Genomic DNA, 16,983 nt, shown 5'->3' on the forward strand with positions numbered 1-16,983 from the left:
AGCTGCTGATGTTTGAGGACTGGCACAACACAGGCTTTCATTTCCATCTGCTTACTGACATGCTAAAAACAGATACACTTCTCATTTGCCTAAAAAGACAAGTTGCATTTTCATGCCTTAGGGTTTGAATATTTGTTAGATCCAAACCCCATTTTATCTGTGTGTCCTGGGCCACGGGAGCAGTTGGGCTGATATGGGGCTTTGCTATTCTGTAACATCTGATTTTTCTTTGTGGCTGGAAGTTCATTTACTGGTCACAATTATGCTGGAAACAGAATTTTCAATGAAACCTGATATTTCCTCTTGTGTGCTATTCCTAAAGGGTTTTTGTTTTGGAGGGAGTAGGCTGTTGTTTAAAAACTGTGCCCCATACACTTTCAAGTTCACCACCAAAAGTGTAAGCACAACAGCCAATGTCTTCCAATGCAAGATATTTTTGAGGGTAAGAAAATGTACTATTTACTCTAAAGTACTATGTAGCTGCAGGATAACCTTGTATACAACTCTGGATAACCCAACCAAGGAGACAGTTAGTTATGCAGGCAGATTGTCCCAAACTAGTACAAAGCTATTGTTTGTTACCTCCCAACGGGCTCTACTTGGTATGGTTTGGATTCAGGGACCTGTGTGATATTCTTCACTGTTGACTTTTCAACAGGTGTAATCTGTTCTTGATGTTTATGACAAAAATAAGAAGTAGAAGAAAAGTAATCTTGCTGCTATGAGTGTCACTTTGTTCCTTTCAGATACATTCCTAGGGGTTTCCAAGGGTTTTCTGCAATCTGCGTTCAGAGAGGTCTTAGGGGAATAGTAGCTCTTTGAAAGTTATCCTGTTCCTTTTGTTTTGACCCTAAGATCACTGCAAATGTGTTATCACAGAATCTCAAGGGTTGGAAGGGACCTGGAAAGCTCATCCAGCCCAACCCCTCTGCCAGAGCAGCACCACCTAGAGTAGGTCACACCGGAACTCATCCAGGTGAGTTTGGAATGTCTCCAGAGAAGGAGACTCCACAGCCCATCTGGGCAGCCCCTTCCAGTGCTCCCTCACCTGAACACTGAAGAAATTCTTCCTTGTGTTTGTTTGGAACCTCTTCTGTTCCAGCTTGTACCCATTGCCCCTTGTCCTATCATTGAGAAGAGCCTGACTCCATCCTCCTGACACCCATCCTTTACATATTCATAAACATGAGTGAAGTCACCTCTCAGTCTCCTCTTCAAGCTCCCTCAGCCTTTTATCAGAAGAGAGATGCTCCATTCCATCATCTTGGTGTCCCTGTGCTGAACTCTGTCCAGCAGCTCCCTGTCCTTCTGGAACTGAGGGGCCCAGAACTGGACACAATATTCCACAGGCAAAGAGAAAATGAGATTTTTTTTTTTCTTATTATCAGTAACAGTATTTCTTTTATGTTAATTTTCATTAACAGTTGTCAAAGTGTTTCAAAGGATATCATTGCCCTCACTTTACAGACATGGAAACTGAGGCATAGACAAATGCAAAGAAAGGCTGCGGGACCTGGGGCTGTTTAGTCTGGAGAAGAGGAGGCTGAGGGGAGATCTTATTAACATTTACAAATATCTAAAGTGTGGGTGTCAGGAGGTTGGGACATCCCTTTTTTCTATAGTAGCTAGCAACAGGACAAGGGGTGATGGGATGAAGCTGGAACACAAAAGTTCCATCTACTCATAGGAAAAAACTCTTTCACTGTGGGGGTGAGGGAGCCCTGGCACAGGCTGCCCAGAGGGGTTGTGGAGGCTCCTTCCTTGGAGGCCTGGACATGTTCCTATGCAATCTGATCTAGGTGACCCTGCTTCTGCAGGGGGTTGGACTAGATGATCTCTAAAGGTCCCTTCCAACTCCTACCATTCTATGATTCTATGAAATGGATTATCCACAGCCACTCAAGAAGCCAATGGCAGAACACGAGTGATCCCAGTAGCCTAAGTCTCCCTCATTTCATTTCAGTGCTCTGGAAGTCAAAAACCTGTTTAGTCTACATAATCTAGTAAGCAAGTTACCCACCTCCCCCTTATTAGGATCCAGCTGCTGCTGTGCCTCTGTTTTCTCATAGCAGGAAGCTGGAAGCAGTTGGAAACCAAGTAGAAGTGTTCACATTTCACTTTATAACTGCCTCTGCTTCAGTCTGGAGCATGGCTGTGAAGTCAGTGTACTTACTGCCTGCAGACTTGGTCCTAGTGATGAGTTAATGGAAAAGCCCTCTAAGGGCACTGGCTTCTCTTCTTGGCAGCTGGTGGGAAGGCAGGAGCCTTGGGATCTGTTGGAGATAGAGCCTGGACCAGTAGCAGCAGCTGTGGATGGCAAATGCTGGGGGAAACTCTTGTATGGGGTGGGCTGTGAAAGTAGGAGATGGAGAGGAAGGGAAGTGTAGGACTTTGTAGAGAGTAAGGATGAACTCTTCAAAATGGAAAGGAATTTCAGCAGTCACTTCAATTGGGGTTTGCACAGCTGAAGGGATTAGTGACAGGATATAATAGCTTTCATCTTTGGATGTTTGCTAGGTTTGTGACTGGTTGTGGTTTGGAAGAAATGGCCATGTTGGCTGTCAATTGATCTACCTGCAGTTATGCTGTGATCTGCATCCAGACCTCTGCAGGCAGCGATGTGTGTCACAGAACATGCCTTGTAGAGATCAATGTCTCTACTCTGTCCTTTAGACCTCTATAAGCAAGATAGAGCAGTTGAAAGTACCTGGAGGGAGAAAAAACTCTTCTGTCACCCTGTTCTCTCTGGGATCTTTCCAATTAAGGGGGTATTTTAGAAAAGCAAACCCTTTGTTTTGTAGACTGCTACCACAGGGGATGTAGTCACTACTCCCAGGGCATGTTCTTCTGAGTGTGTGATACCTGTTCATCAGTAGACCTGAAAAGCTTTCTGGACTCCTCCTATCTTTTCTGAACTACTCTGCTTCTATCTTGTACTTACTGAACAGTCAATCATAGAAGTGTTGGTTGGGAGGGACCCTGGAGATGGTCTTGTCCAAAGCTCACCTTCAGAGGACTATCCATCACCACTACAGATCAGATCAGCTATGGTTTTGTCAAACTGAGCTGTGAAAACCTTAAAGAACTGAGATTACAAAGCATGGTAAAGTGTATAGAAAAAGGTCTGTTAGCCTGAAAGGCAAATTTTGTGCCATTGGGAGTTTCATTTCTATTACAAACTTGAGTTGTGAGTTTCAAAGGATCACTGTAGCTCTGTTACTGTTCTGCCTCTTCTTCTTTGGGCAAACCCTGTCTCTGTGTGGTAGCCCTGACTTTCTCCATCTATTCTGACTGAATTCATGACTAGAATCATTGCAGATTATGTTGTATGAAGTTGCATAAGTACTAAACAAACACATCATGTTCTTCATGCCCAGAGCATGGCAAACTAACCATAACCATAATGTAGGTGTCATCAGTAAAGACTGCTGATCCTAGTAAAACCTACTTTGACAGTCTAGGAGTCTATCTAAACTGACTTGATAGGAGCTGACTGTCACAGAGTGATTCTTCTCTACTGAGTTTGAGTAATGAAGCTGCTTAGTCTCCATTAGGGAAGAGCAGAGCTCCTGCTAATTCCTACTGACACCTGGCTCTGTATGAATTGACACACACAGTTATTGCAAGAGTTGTTCACGCTGCAGCAAAGTGAGTGTTAGAGAGTCCCTAATGTGAATTAAGTGCTAGCACAGTACAGATGAAGGAGTGAGTTATACCTAAAGTGAGAATATGCTGTTAATTTACAGTGATTAGATTCTACACTGGTATTTAAGGTCTGGTACCTGCTCTACACTAAGGTGTTTGAAACCTTTTTCTGTGCTATGGACCTACATTTCCATTGCAAATCCTGCAAACAGTGCAGCTACCCTGCAAGGTTGTCACTGCAATTGCAAACACCTGGAGAGGTTTCCTCCCTAGCACTGCTCCATTTCTAACTCTCTGAGGTCGTACTTCTAGACACAGCAAAGCTGGTTCTCATATCCTGCCCACAGCTTGTGAAGTAACCAAACAAAACGTGGTTTGTGATGGAGACGGTTCACCACTGTCTTCGCTTTCAGGTACTTTAGGTCAAAGTAACCCCACGAACATCATGCTCACCAATATTTCATGGCTGTGACCATTACCTCACAGACAGAGTGAGCTAGGCTTGGCACAGTGCCAATTTTCATCATTGGTAAGCTTGTTTGTTGTACTGAGCAGAACACTGGGTACAGAAAACCAGGAGTGGGGAGCTGTTGATTCAGACTTTATGTTTAGACAGGATGAAAACTGGTTGATTTTGCTGAAAAAGCCTCATGATTTTTTCTTTTATTTCAATGCATCCTTTCTTTCTCTCTAAGCAGAACAGAAGGTGTTTATCAGCACTTTCTGCTCTACTGAACATAGGAAAGCACCAAATGGTACACTCAGACCAAAAGATATTGGTGTAACTTTGGACACAAGAGATTTCAGCTGTGCTCTCAGTACAGTGCAACACTGTGGTGATGCTCACATACTAGATATAGCTCTGTCTACATGTCTTGGTTTCTTTGAGCAAAAACAATGGATAACTAATACTAAGCATATACAACAATGATATGCTTAGGTGCTTTATAAACGATGTGGAAAATGTAGGATTTTGATGGACAAATTCAGGTGGATCATATCTTCCTATCCCTACAAGAGAAAGGAAACTTGCCAAGTACTTATTTTATGCTAAACCTGGAAATATTTTCAGCATGGAAATTAAAAGACAACAAACCCCACCCTGAAAATCCATCCCATTAAACTTATCTGAACTATGAGGTGAAATACTTGGAAAAAACTTCTGCTGATTTTTTCCATGGCTCCATTTTACCATATAGTCAAAGCTTAATTGAGGAACATGCAGTTATGTGGCAGATAGAAACCTGTGGTGTTCACAGCCTGGTTTCCACGCTGGACTCCATAAGCAGTCACTGCAACATACCACAAGAATTCCTTTTTGAGGTCCAAAATCACTGTGGGCTTAAATGATCACAGATGTGTTAAAGTAGCTGCAAGACACCTTGTTTTTACCAGCAATTAATGGTGACCTCATTAATGTTTACAAATATGTAAAGGGTGGGTGTCAAGAGGATGGAGTCAGGTTGTTCTCAGTGATGGCCAATGATAGGACAAGGGGCAATGGGTACAAGCTGGAACAGAAGAGGTTCCAAAGAAACACAAGGAAGAATTTCTTCAGTGTGAGGGAGCACTGGAAGGGGCTGGCCAGAGGGACTGTAGAGTCTCCTTCTCTGGAGACATTCAAACCCACCTGGATGAGTTCCTGTGTGCCCTACTCTAGGTGATCCTGATCATCTTTCGAGGTCCCTTCCAACCCTTAAGACTCTGTGATTCTGTAATTAACTTGGCCTTGCAACCACTGAAAAACTTTCAGGACCATGAACTTTATTTCAAGCTCACAAACTGAGCAAAACTGCACATCCCAGTTGAACATTTTTCTTTGACCTGCTCTGATTCTGCCCCTTGTCCATCTTAAATAATCACTGTAATGGTAGCTGAGCTGCTTTGGAGCAATAAATAATAAACGGTGTACTTCAGCCTGTTTATTGGGATGTGATTGACTAGATAATTTAATATAGTCTTCACAGATGACTATGGAACAAAAGAACTAGTAGGGGCTCAAAAGAACCCATTTCTCTGTAAACTCTTGAGGGCAGTGGAAAGCTAATCAAAACACTCCCTCTTTGAAGGCCAAGGTAAGAACACAAAGCAATGAAACCTCTGGCTGTGTGAAATAAACTGCTCTCTCTAGGTAGAAATAAAGCTAGTTGAAAGATCCAGATAGGGAAGTGAACACCTGCCACAGCATCTGAAGAGAGCAACCTGTGGGGGATCAGCAGACAAGGCTCCTGGGTAACATCCAGAATGCCTGTTTGTTCCTGAGTCTTGAATCTCCAAATGATGTTGCTCCTGACGGTAGAACAGCTGAGTGGGGAGGAAGAGGCTGGCTGCTCCCTGCTAGCCTGTGCTGCAGGCTCTTGCTGCAGATGTGGAGGTTGCAAAGCTGCTGGGAACTCAGGGATCTTGTAGCCTGGGGTCTAATCTGAGAGCAGAGAAGCTAGATCAAAAAGTAAAAGGATGCTGCTTGAGGTGACGTGCTCTGAGACTGGAAAAGAGGGAAAAAAGGGGGAAACCTATAAATGTGAAACAGTCCTGCAAGCCACAATTGGACTTGATGCTCTTAATGGTCTTTTCCAACCAAAACAGCTCTGTGATTCTCAGTCAAACCTGTGGTGGATCTGCAGGAGAGGTGGGGCTCTGCCTGCTCCTGCCAGCTCAGAATGGGATTTCAGCTGCAATGGAGCCGTGTCGCTCTGTGGTCTCCCAAACTGAAGCTGCCCATGTGTCTGCCCCCAGCTGGTCTCTGCTTTCGTTAACCGACTCTCAATATGCTCATAGCAAAGCCTTGGTTAAAATAAACCAGTGATTTAATTCTTGGTTTAACTTAGTCCAGCAAAGTTTTCAGTATTACAAGGACAAGTCCTATTAAGCAAAGCAAAAATAAGCTGAACATTAGTCTAGCCACAGGGAGTTACCATATAAAGGCAGAGTTCTTAAATGTACCCAGCTCTTCCACTTGATTCATGTTTCAGCACAGCATCACACCATAGATTCAACAAACATAGATCATTTTAAATGGACAGCTATGTACAAAAGTATTATACAATGTTATTACAAAACTTGAGGAATAAAGCTCTGAATTTTGAAAACACAACACTCCACATTCCCAGTTTTAAAGCAAAAGTAACACGGATCCACATGTCCTGCACCTGGAACACAAAGAACTTTGAGTGCAAGCAGCTGACAACAACCAGAGATTTACTAAAGGATGAGCTGAAAATGTGTCTGGAAACCCTCTTTCTGTTGCTTTAATAAAAGGAACTGAGGTCCTGGTTCTCCAAAAGTTGATGGATGCATCTGTGCATGTGAGAAGAGTGCTGCAAGACTACTGACGTGCATCAACTTAATTGCACACAGCATCACACAGGAACCAGACACTGTTTCTACGGCCATATGCTTACTAAAATACCTACTTTTTTCTGGTTTTTTTATACTTTCCCTCCCCATAACCAATTTCCCTTGCTTTAAATGATTCAGGGTAAAAATATATTCATCTGATCTGTGTCTTGGACATGGTCCAATATAAATCGTCGTTGGGCGATGAGAGAGTTAACATACTTCCACCTGATGATGGTGCGACCACTGCTTAATTTATACCCTTAATTTAGTTGAGGCACTGCTATTTTTAACATTTCTCTAAGGGCTAAACACTGTGGTCCTTCCTTGGGCCACACTCAGCTGCCATTTCAAGAGGAGTTTGGCCTAAGAGCAGGTTGACAGACTTGGTTTCCAGGACAGCGGAGGAGAAGTCTGACTCTTTCATGCCACCATGCACAGAACCAGCCCCCATCCCCAAGGACCCATGGCATAAGGCATGGGCTGAAGGGCTGAAGTCCCCAGGGGAGGCTCTGTGGGTGATGGGGAGGGGAGTGAAAGGCTGTGGGAGGCGAAGCAGCGTGTCCCGGTGAGGCAGAGGCGGCCACGGTGGTGTCTCGGCGATGCAGAACCCGGCTTCTGAGGAGCTGGCAGCACTGTGGGGACACGTGAGAGGTTTGCTGGGTCTCTGTCATTTCTTCTGCCTTGCCATAACACCTGCAGGAGGAGGGGGAAATGCAAAGTATTTGCAACTATAAACTGAAAGTGGTGTGTTTTGGCATGGGTGTGTATCTATAATGGTCAGGGTGCTACTAGGGAAAGCAGTTTCATGTTCCTCAGATAACCCAGAACAGGTAGAGCTAAATCTTTATGTAATAAATAAAAACCCTCATGTCTCCAGAACTGATCCTGATGTTCAAGAGTTTGGCTAACTTTACTTTGAAGCTGGGCAACACAACAACGTGAGTCTTGTGTTTTCCAAGCAGAACATTGGACTATGCTTCTAGATATTAGATTGCTCAGCTTACAAAATCTAGAGGATTTAGCAGGACTGTTAGAAGGATGGGAGGGGGGCACACTGTCGTTTTTAAGAGCCTGTCTCTATAACCAAAGCAAATACCATTACTTATGACAGACTTGCAGGCAAAGGCCATAGAGGAAGATGAGCATTAGCTTGATTACATTCTTGTGTTCCATTAGAAAACTGCCCATGGACAGTACTGAGTCTGTGGAGGGCAAGTGAAGCATCTATTCCTCTAGAATTAAAGGACCCTTGACTCTCAACCCTTGACCTTCTCCCTGCTGTTTCTTTGCAGGGAGAGGCTGATGTCCCATTGTGCCATGTTCACGTTGTAGTTGCTGGCAGGCAGCACGGCATCCCCTCCTCCCCCTTCCCTCCCTTCTCACCAGGCTATGGTCTTCAAGCACTGGCCTATGCTCCCTGTTTGGTTTGCTCTTTTATTTTCTAGGGAATAAATCAAGTAGATTTGTGAGCAGGGAAATTGCCAAAGCCTGGTTGTTTATGGCCTTGTGCTTTCAAGACTTCTGTTTCTCCTAATCTTTCCAAGTGACATCAAGACGGGAGGAGAGGAAAAAGGGAGCTGCACAAAGACAGGAACATTTGTCTGAAGCAATTCTCTAGGGTCTAAGACAAAAGGAACTCAAAGAGAAGGGAATTCAAAGAGCACTTCTCCTGAGTTGAGGCATTTCCACATGTACTCCACCATTTGACTGTCAGCTTTTGTTAAATGGACCTACTTCAAGCTCTTTTCAGATTTGGTTGAAAATGAGTTCAGATATTACCAGGACATGCACAAACACAGTGTGACCACAACCTGTCTTGATTCCACAGGAAAGCCAGCTAAATAATTTCTTTCAGGAACATGAAGATCATGTGGCATCCCACTCTTTGGGTGGAACATTAACACTAATACAGAAATTGCTGCACAAGATACAGTCAAGGTAAGACAAGAGCTCAGAAGCTGATTACAACATTCTTTCGCTGCTCTGAAATATTATTTCATAGAGTCACAGGCTATTCCTGTCCTTACTCTGCTTCTGTTACAGAAGCTCTAAAAACTGATAAGAGGATTGAGTCTTGATCCCTGCAGCTGGCTATGCACAAGAAGGAAGAAGATTGTTGCTGTTTCACTGAGACCCAGCAATTTCCACGTCCAGCAAATCCACCAGAGAGTGAAATACCCTGTATCAAAAGAGAACTGGTTCTGTGACTGGAGCAGACTATGTGTGCTTGGGATAAAAAAATGAAATACAATAAAATAAGACATTACAAGAAAATATCAAGTAGAATATCTTAGGATAAAATACTGATGGGGAGCACTCTTGGTAGCTGAGTCTGTCATACCAGGAGGGCACGGATTGAGCTGCATTTGGGTGAGAAGGCACTATGGCTGGACACTAAAAGAAGCCAATGGATTTTTGTTTCCATTAACCTTTCTAAGTGACATAGAGACAGGAGGAGAGGAAAAAGGAAATGGCAGGTTTTGAGGTGCAGCTGGTCTCTGCTCCCTCAGCACCGCTGGATGCTGTCAGTGTGATACGGCTGTGTCAGGCATTGAAACTCCTGCCTCGACTCAGTCACCTCACAAAAGTACTGTTTGTCCATGTGTTCCTCTGTATCACTTTTCTACTTCTTCTAAGGGGAATTCAAAGCTGTCTGTGTCTTATTTTTTTTCCAACTATGACTTTTTTTAAGCCTACATGCTGGAATCCCTGTGCTTAAAACACACACACGCTAAGTCACGGTCTCAGGTGCCCTCCCCATGCTGCAGCACCACTGAGCCTGGCATATTTCATACCTGTGCCTTGCTGCTACTATTTTCCACTCTGATGCAAAACTTACTCTGGATTTTTAAACCAACAGAGCCTCTTCCCTTTTTCACTTGACATAATCCTGCAGTACGGCACAGAAAGGGCCAAGAGGAGGGCAGGAGTAGTCAGGACTGCAACTATCTGATTTATATCTCTCTTTCTCTTGCTAGCAATGATGCTTCAGCTGCAGTATCTAAAGCAACTCTGTGTAGAAATGCCACAGAGATTTCTCAGCTCTACTACTCCTGACACCAGGGCTCAAGGCCAGCTCCCAGCCCCAGGCATTGGGTCTGCTGGAAAACAAATGCATTCCTTTCAGGAGGTGAGACGGTGAGAGATTTGGCATTATTGATTCAGTTCATAAGAGATGTTCATCAGCACGGAAAAGACGACGTGTAACTATGCAATTTCAGTACTGTGGGTGTTTTGGTTGTCTCTTTTTCTTACTTTTCTTTCCACTGGCTGTAAAAACAGGCAAAGTTTTGCACATGAAAGTCTCATTCTGAAACTCCTTACACTTTCTTTTGAGGGGCAACTGTACATCACCAGCATCAGTGAAGGATGCAGAGAGCTTGGTACTCTGCTTCACTACAAATTGGCTTTACCTGTGTTATTTTTTGTGTGGAAAAAAAGTCAAATTACACCTCTCCCTTGCTCTCATCCCTGAAAGCTGCATGAATGCACACAAGAAGCAGACAGTCTGTTTGCTCCAACGGACTACTTTGTGTGCAACTTTGGCAGTGAATTTGGCTTTGAGTTGGAGCTGGTATCTTGTCCTAACTAGTACCACTCCCCAGGCCTAGAGTTTTATTTCCTTTTCCAGATACTTATATTTAAATGGTTCTGTAGGAAGCAGATACCCACAAGCAAAGGAAACATTGTTCTTTGCAGGAGATAGGTACTGAAATTGCATTTTTACAGTTTTTGAGACAATAATGGGATCAAAGCAAGGACTTTGTTTATCACATGAAGCTGGATTTGCTTGGTTAGAATAATGACTTTTAATTATCTGCAGGGGAAGATTTGGCTGCTGCTGACACAGAGGACAGACACGTGGGCTGAGACCCTGTGTGGAGAGGAGATCAGCACTGACTCCACTCAACGCAAGATCAACAGCCTGGAGAGTAAAAAATCAGAGGAACAAATTTATTTTACATATATTTGTGATTAGACACAAAGACAAAAAGCTTAGCTGATATGCTGAATACTGATTAGGTCTGTAAAGTCCCAATGCTGTGGTTAGTTCACACAGAAACACTTTTTTACATACCTCATTGTACCACACAACCTTTTTTTGTTTTATTATCTCCAGTATCAGTCTCAACCTCTGCTTTTAAATAAAAGAGAGACACTAAATACAGCTGAGCATGGCAAGGCAAATGTAACAACAGGGAACTTTTCATGGTGAAAACATTGTCTAGTATCAGAGACTTTCCTAAGACTCCATCCCTGGGTGCCCAGGGAGCCCTGTGGCTTTTGAGGGGGTTCCTTCCTTAAGCCAGAAACACTCATTTCAGATGTGAGGAAAGCATTGCCAAGGCTGGGGTTGTGGGGTGCTCCTGTTGCTGCAGCTTCCTCCTGCTACCTCCTGGGAAGCAAGTTTGGGAACCACAGCTCTGGGAAAACACTTCTATGGGTTGTTTTTTAACTAGGGGAAAGTGGTGTGTAGAAACATAAATGACTACAGTCCCAGGGCATGCAGGCACTATAAGGGCAAGTCTTTCTGTGGTAGATGCTCAACCCATGCCAGCTTTCTCAGCAGTGGGTATTCAAACCCGCCTTTCCTTTCTCCTCCACCTTCCTTGTAAGGGAAAACATTAAACACCGATAAACAGACTTCTACCACTTTCCTGGCCATTTGATTGAGCCCAGGATCTTGCAGAAAACAGGCTTTGGACAGAATATTGCATCTTTCTAAAGGCTGTTAGACCCATGGGTCTTCCCTATGAGGCACCTCTAATTTGGGAGTAAAGCACCCACCCTAGGGTGGCACTTTGGATGCATTTGCTGGGTTTGGGACTGGCTGTGGACATTCTCCACGAGAGGAAGACCTGGGTGGCTCCAGGCTTCTGCAAGCCAAGCTCTCTCCAGGCACAGCATGGCAGCTCTGGCAATGAGGCTTAGGAGAGGAAGAAACAAACAACCCCATGGCAGTGCTGATGTTGCTGCCTTTATGTGTTTGTAAGTAGTTGAGAGGGGGTGATGGCTAATTAAGTACCCAGCATTAACTGCTCTTAATCACTGCTGTGGAGTCTAATAGAGCTCTTGTTTGCACTTAACTGTGCCATGTAGCTGCCTTTAGCACACTTGACAGATGTGCTTATTGCCATCTTTACTGTGTATGTGTAATGGGCTTTTTAATTATTGATTCATCATTACCCCTTTATAAACCACTTCTAAATGTCAAAGAGAATAAACTATGCTTGTGTTTTTCCTTTCAAATGTCTTTCAGGCTTAACAAAAATAACAGCTCCATGAAAACAGGGTGGCTCTAGGGGCAGGGGGCATTGGACCTCGAAGTGGGGAGGAATGGATACATACAAATATACAAGCAAACTCCCCCAGTTTAACTCAGTCCCCAGGGGCTATGTATTAAACTGGCTACCTGAGTAGCTTTTGCTGTGCCTCTTCTTCTTCCTCCGTTTCCCAGTTGACCTCTGCTTTTCCCTGTCGGGATGAGTTTGCCCTGGGGGGAGAGTTGCTGAACATGAGGAGTCAGTGGCTGGCTCTTCCGAGAAGGACTTCTCTTGAGAGGTGTCCAGCAGTGAGTCTGTACCAGGGTCTTCATTTTCCTTTGCCATCTCTTTAGCCTCTGCCTGAGGAGCCCCATCGCAGGGAGCAGGTTGAGCACTGTCAGGGTCAACTCTGGTCTCGCTCAGCCTGGTTTCTGGCTCCTGTGCCAGCCTGTAGCTCTCTGAACCATCAGCTGGGCCTTCCTTGTCCTGGTCTTCTCTGATGGACCCACTGAATTTGTCTCTCAGAGTGGTGCTTGAACTACTGCTCTCAAACCTTATCCCTGTGCCTATGTTAGCAACAGAGAAGGCAATGGAACCGCTCGCTGTGCTCGGCTGGAGGTTTGCCCAGCTACCTGCCTGCTCCATCCCAGGGCCTGCCATGGCCTGATCAGCCCCCACAGCTTCCACCAAGCTTATTGAGGGGCTTTCTGTCCGAGACTCTGCTGGCAAATTTCCTTCAGCATTGTTTTTAGATAATGCCTGGTGTGAAGCTGAGGCATTTGTGATGTCTCCTCTCATCTCTGTCAGGGCAGTGGCTGAGAGGGGAGTGCTTTCTGAGGGATGACCATCGTTTTGCTTGGTGTTATCATCAATCTGCTTTCCTGCTGCTTGTGGATCCTTAATGCTCTTTCCTTTAAACAAAAAACATGCAATCAGCCACAGAGCTGTACTTGGGATCAAGGTACAGGTATTTCTGCCATTGCATAGGTTACATGCCAGCAGCTGCCTGTGGAGGGCACACTGGCCCTGAGGCAGCTCTGCAGAGGCAGCACCACTTTATCCTCCCTATACATTCCCTCCTTACACCCCATGTGGTCACCCTAGTTGGACTCCATGGCTCCAGCTCAGCAAAGCTCCTGCTCTGGTTTCAGCAGGTGCTTATGTGTCTTTGCTGGCACTTGTCTGATTTCTCTCCAACTCACAAGGGTGCCTGAAAGCCTACAGCAGGCAGAGGGAGCCCACCTGAGAGGTCTTGAGCCAGGTGGGTCTGCTGGCTTGGCTGCACAAGTACATCAAAACTGCCCTTCAGGTACTCTACTTCCACCCTTGCAGAGCAGGTTTAGGAGAGCCACAAGGCATAACTCAGGCTCTATGGTAGGCAAGTGTCATAGAATCATCAAATGGTTTGGGTTGAAAGACATCTTAAAGATCATCTAGTTCCAGCCCCCTGCCAGAGGCTGAGACACCTCCCACTAGCCCAGGTTGCTCACAGCCCCATCCAACCTGGCCTGCAACACTTCCAGGGATGGGGCACCCACAAGCTCTTTGGGCAGCCTGTGCCAGTGCCTCACCACCCTCCCGGGAAAGAACTTCCTTCCATCTAATCTAATTCTCCTCTCTTTCTGTTTAAAGCCTTTATCCATTGTCCTGTCACTACATGCCCTTCTAAAAAGTTCCTCTCCAGCTTTGCTCTAGATCCTTTTGGGCTCTGGAAGGCTGCTGTAAGGTCTTCCACGAGCCTCCTTTTCTCCAGGCTGAACAACCCCAGCTGTCTCAGCCTGTCTTCATAGGAGAAGACAGGTCATGTATTTGAACTTATCTAACGTGCGCTGATACCAAGATCAAGAGACCAAAGGAATGATAAACTCACAGGCTGTCTCCTAACAAGCACCTAAATGGCTTGGATCCTTCTGCAAATAGGGTTTTCTAACCTTTTTTTAAGGGCTTCTTTAGACTCCCAAATGCATGCAAGACACAGCACAGGCAGTGACAAACTGTGCTGTAGAGCTCGAGAGCACAGAGGGGACTCGTGTGGGGATGGCAACAGTGGCCCATCGACACGGTTCTGTGGCTGACCCATGGCCCATAACTGTCAGAGGGTTTACTAGCAAGGGTGCAAGGCCACGCTGCTCCAAATTGCTGCTAATTCTGGGAGAGATCTGGGTGGCAAGAGCTCAGGGCTCTCTGCTCCTCTTCTCCACAGCACTGCCTGCAAAGCCTCCTTACATAAAATGCCCCAAATGCAAGTGTGAAGTCTTCTTGCCTGTGTGCTTGGCTCAGGCTCAGAGGCAGATGGGAACAAATAACTGCAGGTACAGTTGGGTCTGTGTCCTTACCTGACTGACTCTCCCCCAGGCTCTCTGCAGGCAAGGTTTTAGGAACAGCATCCGACTCGTTCCTGTTCTTTGTCTTTCTGAGCGTGAAGCCTTTCCTTATGTCAGCTAGCAGCGCGTCGATGACACACACCTCCTCCTGCTTCACCAGCCCCTTCTTAACTGGGAGAGACAGAGAGAGATGGGTGTTAAATCTGACCATGAGATGGGGCAGAAGGACACTTTGCAGCAATGCTACTGCTTGGGCTGGGTATTGGGCAAGAGCAAGACACTGGTGCCAGGCCTGAGAGCAGCCCTTGCTCCGTGCCCATGCAGCAGCGTGTCCTGGCTGAAGTCAAACTGTTTGCCCCAAGTATGGGTGCTACAGGCTGGCACCTGTAGAACCAGCTCTCCCTGCACTTATGCCTGATGGTACCATGACTGGAAGCACCTCCTGTTTGTTATTTGTGTTGGTGGGGGCCTTTTTTGGTGAGGGAGGGCCAGGGGAAGGATGGAGGGAAAACAATCTTGCTTTTTCTTTCAGCTTCTTCCAATTGTACTTTTCACTTGTGCCTTTCATTTTCATGCAGAGAAAGGCAGATTTAAGTTACCTGCAAGACTTTCAGGGCATCAGTAGTCTGTGGTAAAGACAGACTATTCAACTGTATGTGGGGATTTTGGAGAGGAGAGAAGTCAAATGCTTCTTGTTAGACTTGAGATGCAAAGGTTATGTTTAGAAACTGAAAAACTGAACTGAAATGTTTCAATTTGAGGTTTTTTTTCTCTGATATTCAGTCAGCAAACCTAAAATTAACTTATCTGGCCAGCTGCAACTGTGAAAAGTCAATTCTTAGCTGTGGCTGTCAGACACCTAAAAGCCTTTAGTTAGCCAGCACCTAGAAACCCACACAATAAATTACCACTACTGGTCCATTAGTGGGACCCGCAAAGAGCTCCTGTTGGCTCCATCTCTCTTTTTTGAAGCCCTTTCAGATACTCACTGACTTTTCCATTTTCTCCTTTCTGTCTCTTCCCCTCTTCCTCTTCCAGCTGCTTCTTCCTCTTCTCTGCTTTAGCAGCTTGCTCCTTTCTATCCTTATTTTCCTACAGTTAGGCAAAAGGAGAAAGTTGTCTGCTAGAAAAGCCATTGAAGACAAAGAAGATCTGTAGATGGTTGCAAGGGAGGAAGAGAAAATTTGGCCTTATCCTGTGCAATAAATAAAATGGGCATGGGGAATAAGAGCTGCTTTGCCAAGAGGGTCAGAGAGGGACTGCTGGCTTGGCCAGGACTCTGCCACATCCTAGAGTGAAAATCTTCTGCCATACCTTCAGCTGAGGCAAAAGTGGAAGGTACTGAAGCCATGATTTCCTCCAAACCAGTGGCCTTTTTTTCCCTACTCCTCCTGCTAAAGCCCCTCCTGCTAAAAGTTACACACTTGCCTCCAAAGCATCTTTGTGACTCTGCAGCTAAAGTTGCACCCAAACCACAAATCACAAGGGTCTGGGCTGGGGCAGGAGCACCAACACTGCCTGAGGATGCAGTGGAGTAGGGATCACACACATCTTCACTGGGTGACCTCATCCCAAGTGCTAAAAGGAAGAGGCTGTAGCCAGCATCTTCTCCCCAGCAGATTCTGGTGCCCATCTCACCCCAGTCTGTCAGAGCAGAGGCATGCACCAGTTCTGAGGTTGCTTAGCAGCACATATGCAGATACCAACCTTCAGGGCTCGTATGAAGAGGTCTCTGAAGGTCTTCATGGTGCTAAATACATCCTCTAAGGACAGCTTGCTTGGGTCTTCACAGAGATAATTTGCAAGTTCTTCTCTCTTCCTTTCAATGGTTTCAAATTCTTCTTCCAGCTTTCTGGAGGCATCAATGCTATCCTGAAATGCATTTAATACACACAGTAGAACACCATCCAGAGGACAATGAGTGAAGTGCAGTGTAAGAGCTTGGAGCAGGACTCTGAGCCCTTGCTTTTACCTGCTGCAGAGTTTACAAGGTGGAAAGCAACTAAGATTTGCAGATGATGAGACCTGGTCTAGGTGAACCTGCTTCTGCAGGGGGGTTGGACTGGATGATCTCTAAAGGTCCCTTCCAACCCCTACCATTCTATGATCTTTGATCCTGGTGACTGTATTGTGCCAGTTTACTGGGCTGGCTTGAGGATGGCATGGAATGCTCAATGCAAAGCTTAATCCTGAGAGGAGGGCTTCACTCTGGTGATCTACACAGCAGGTGAACATCTTCACTCAAAGTGAAGAGTGATGTAACAGAATGGAGAGAGCAGTTGGGCCATCAAGAAATGTCCTCACCAAAGGTATCTAGGTTTGGGGTGGAGCTGGCAAATAGACACCCATGGGTTGTGTGGCACTGCAGCCTATTTCCAAATCTGAAAGCGTGTTCTGTGGCAATGTTTTCC

General features: G+C 45.4%; 1 protein-coding gene across 4 annotated transcripts in view; it reads right to left on the bottom strand.

Annotated features, from left to right (window-relative positions):
- Positions 1-6,434: 6,434 nt before the first annotated feature.
- LOC104552999 (inverted formin-2) overlaps positions 6,435-16,983 on the bottom strand; it is a 44,100-nt gene continuing 33,551 nt past the window's right edge. For 2 of the 4 annotated variants that reach the window (XM_061997876.1, XM_061997875.1), the window contains exons 18-23: positions 16,280-16,444; positions 15,562-15,664; positions 14,585-14,743; positions 12,398-13,159; positions 11,063-11,122; positions 6,435-7,677 (exon numbers count right to left, since the gene is read on the bottom strand). In XM_061997876.1, coding sequence (XP_061853860.1) covers positions 11,064-11,122; positions 12,398-13,159; positions 14,585-14,743; positions 15,562-15,664; positions 16,280-16,444 — 1,248 coding nt within the window. In that variant the 3' untranslated portion in view covers positions 6,435-7,677; position 11,063. The remainder of the gene's footprint in view (positions 7,678-11,062; positions 11,123-12,397; positions 13,160-14,584; positions 14,744-15,561; positions 15,665-16,279; positions 16,445-16,983) is intronic. The other 2 variants (XM_061997878.1, XM_061997879.1) reach the window with 2 other exon arrangements.

The sequence above is a fragment of the Colius striatus genome, chromosome 6 (genome assembly GCF_028858725.1).
Source record: "Colius striatus isolate bColStr4 chromosome 6, bColStr4.1.hap1, whole genome shotgun sequence".
Taxonomy (NCBI): Eukaryota; Metazoa; Chordata; class Aves; order Coliiformes; family Coliidae; genus Colius; species Colius striatus.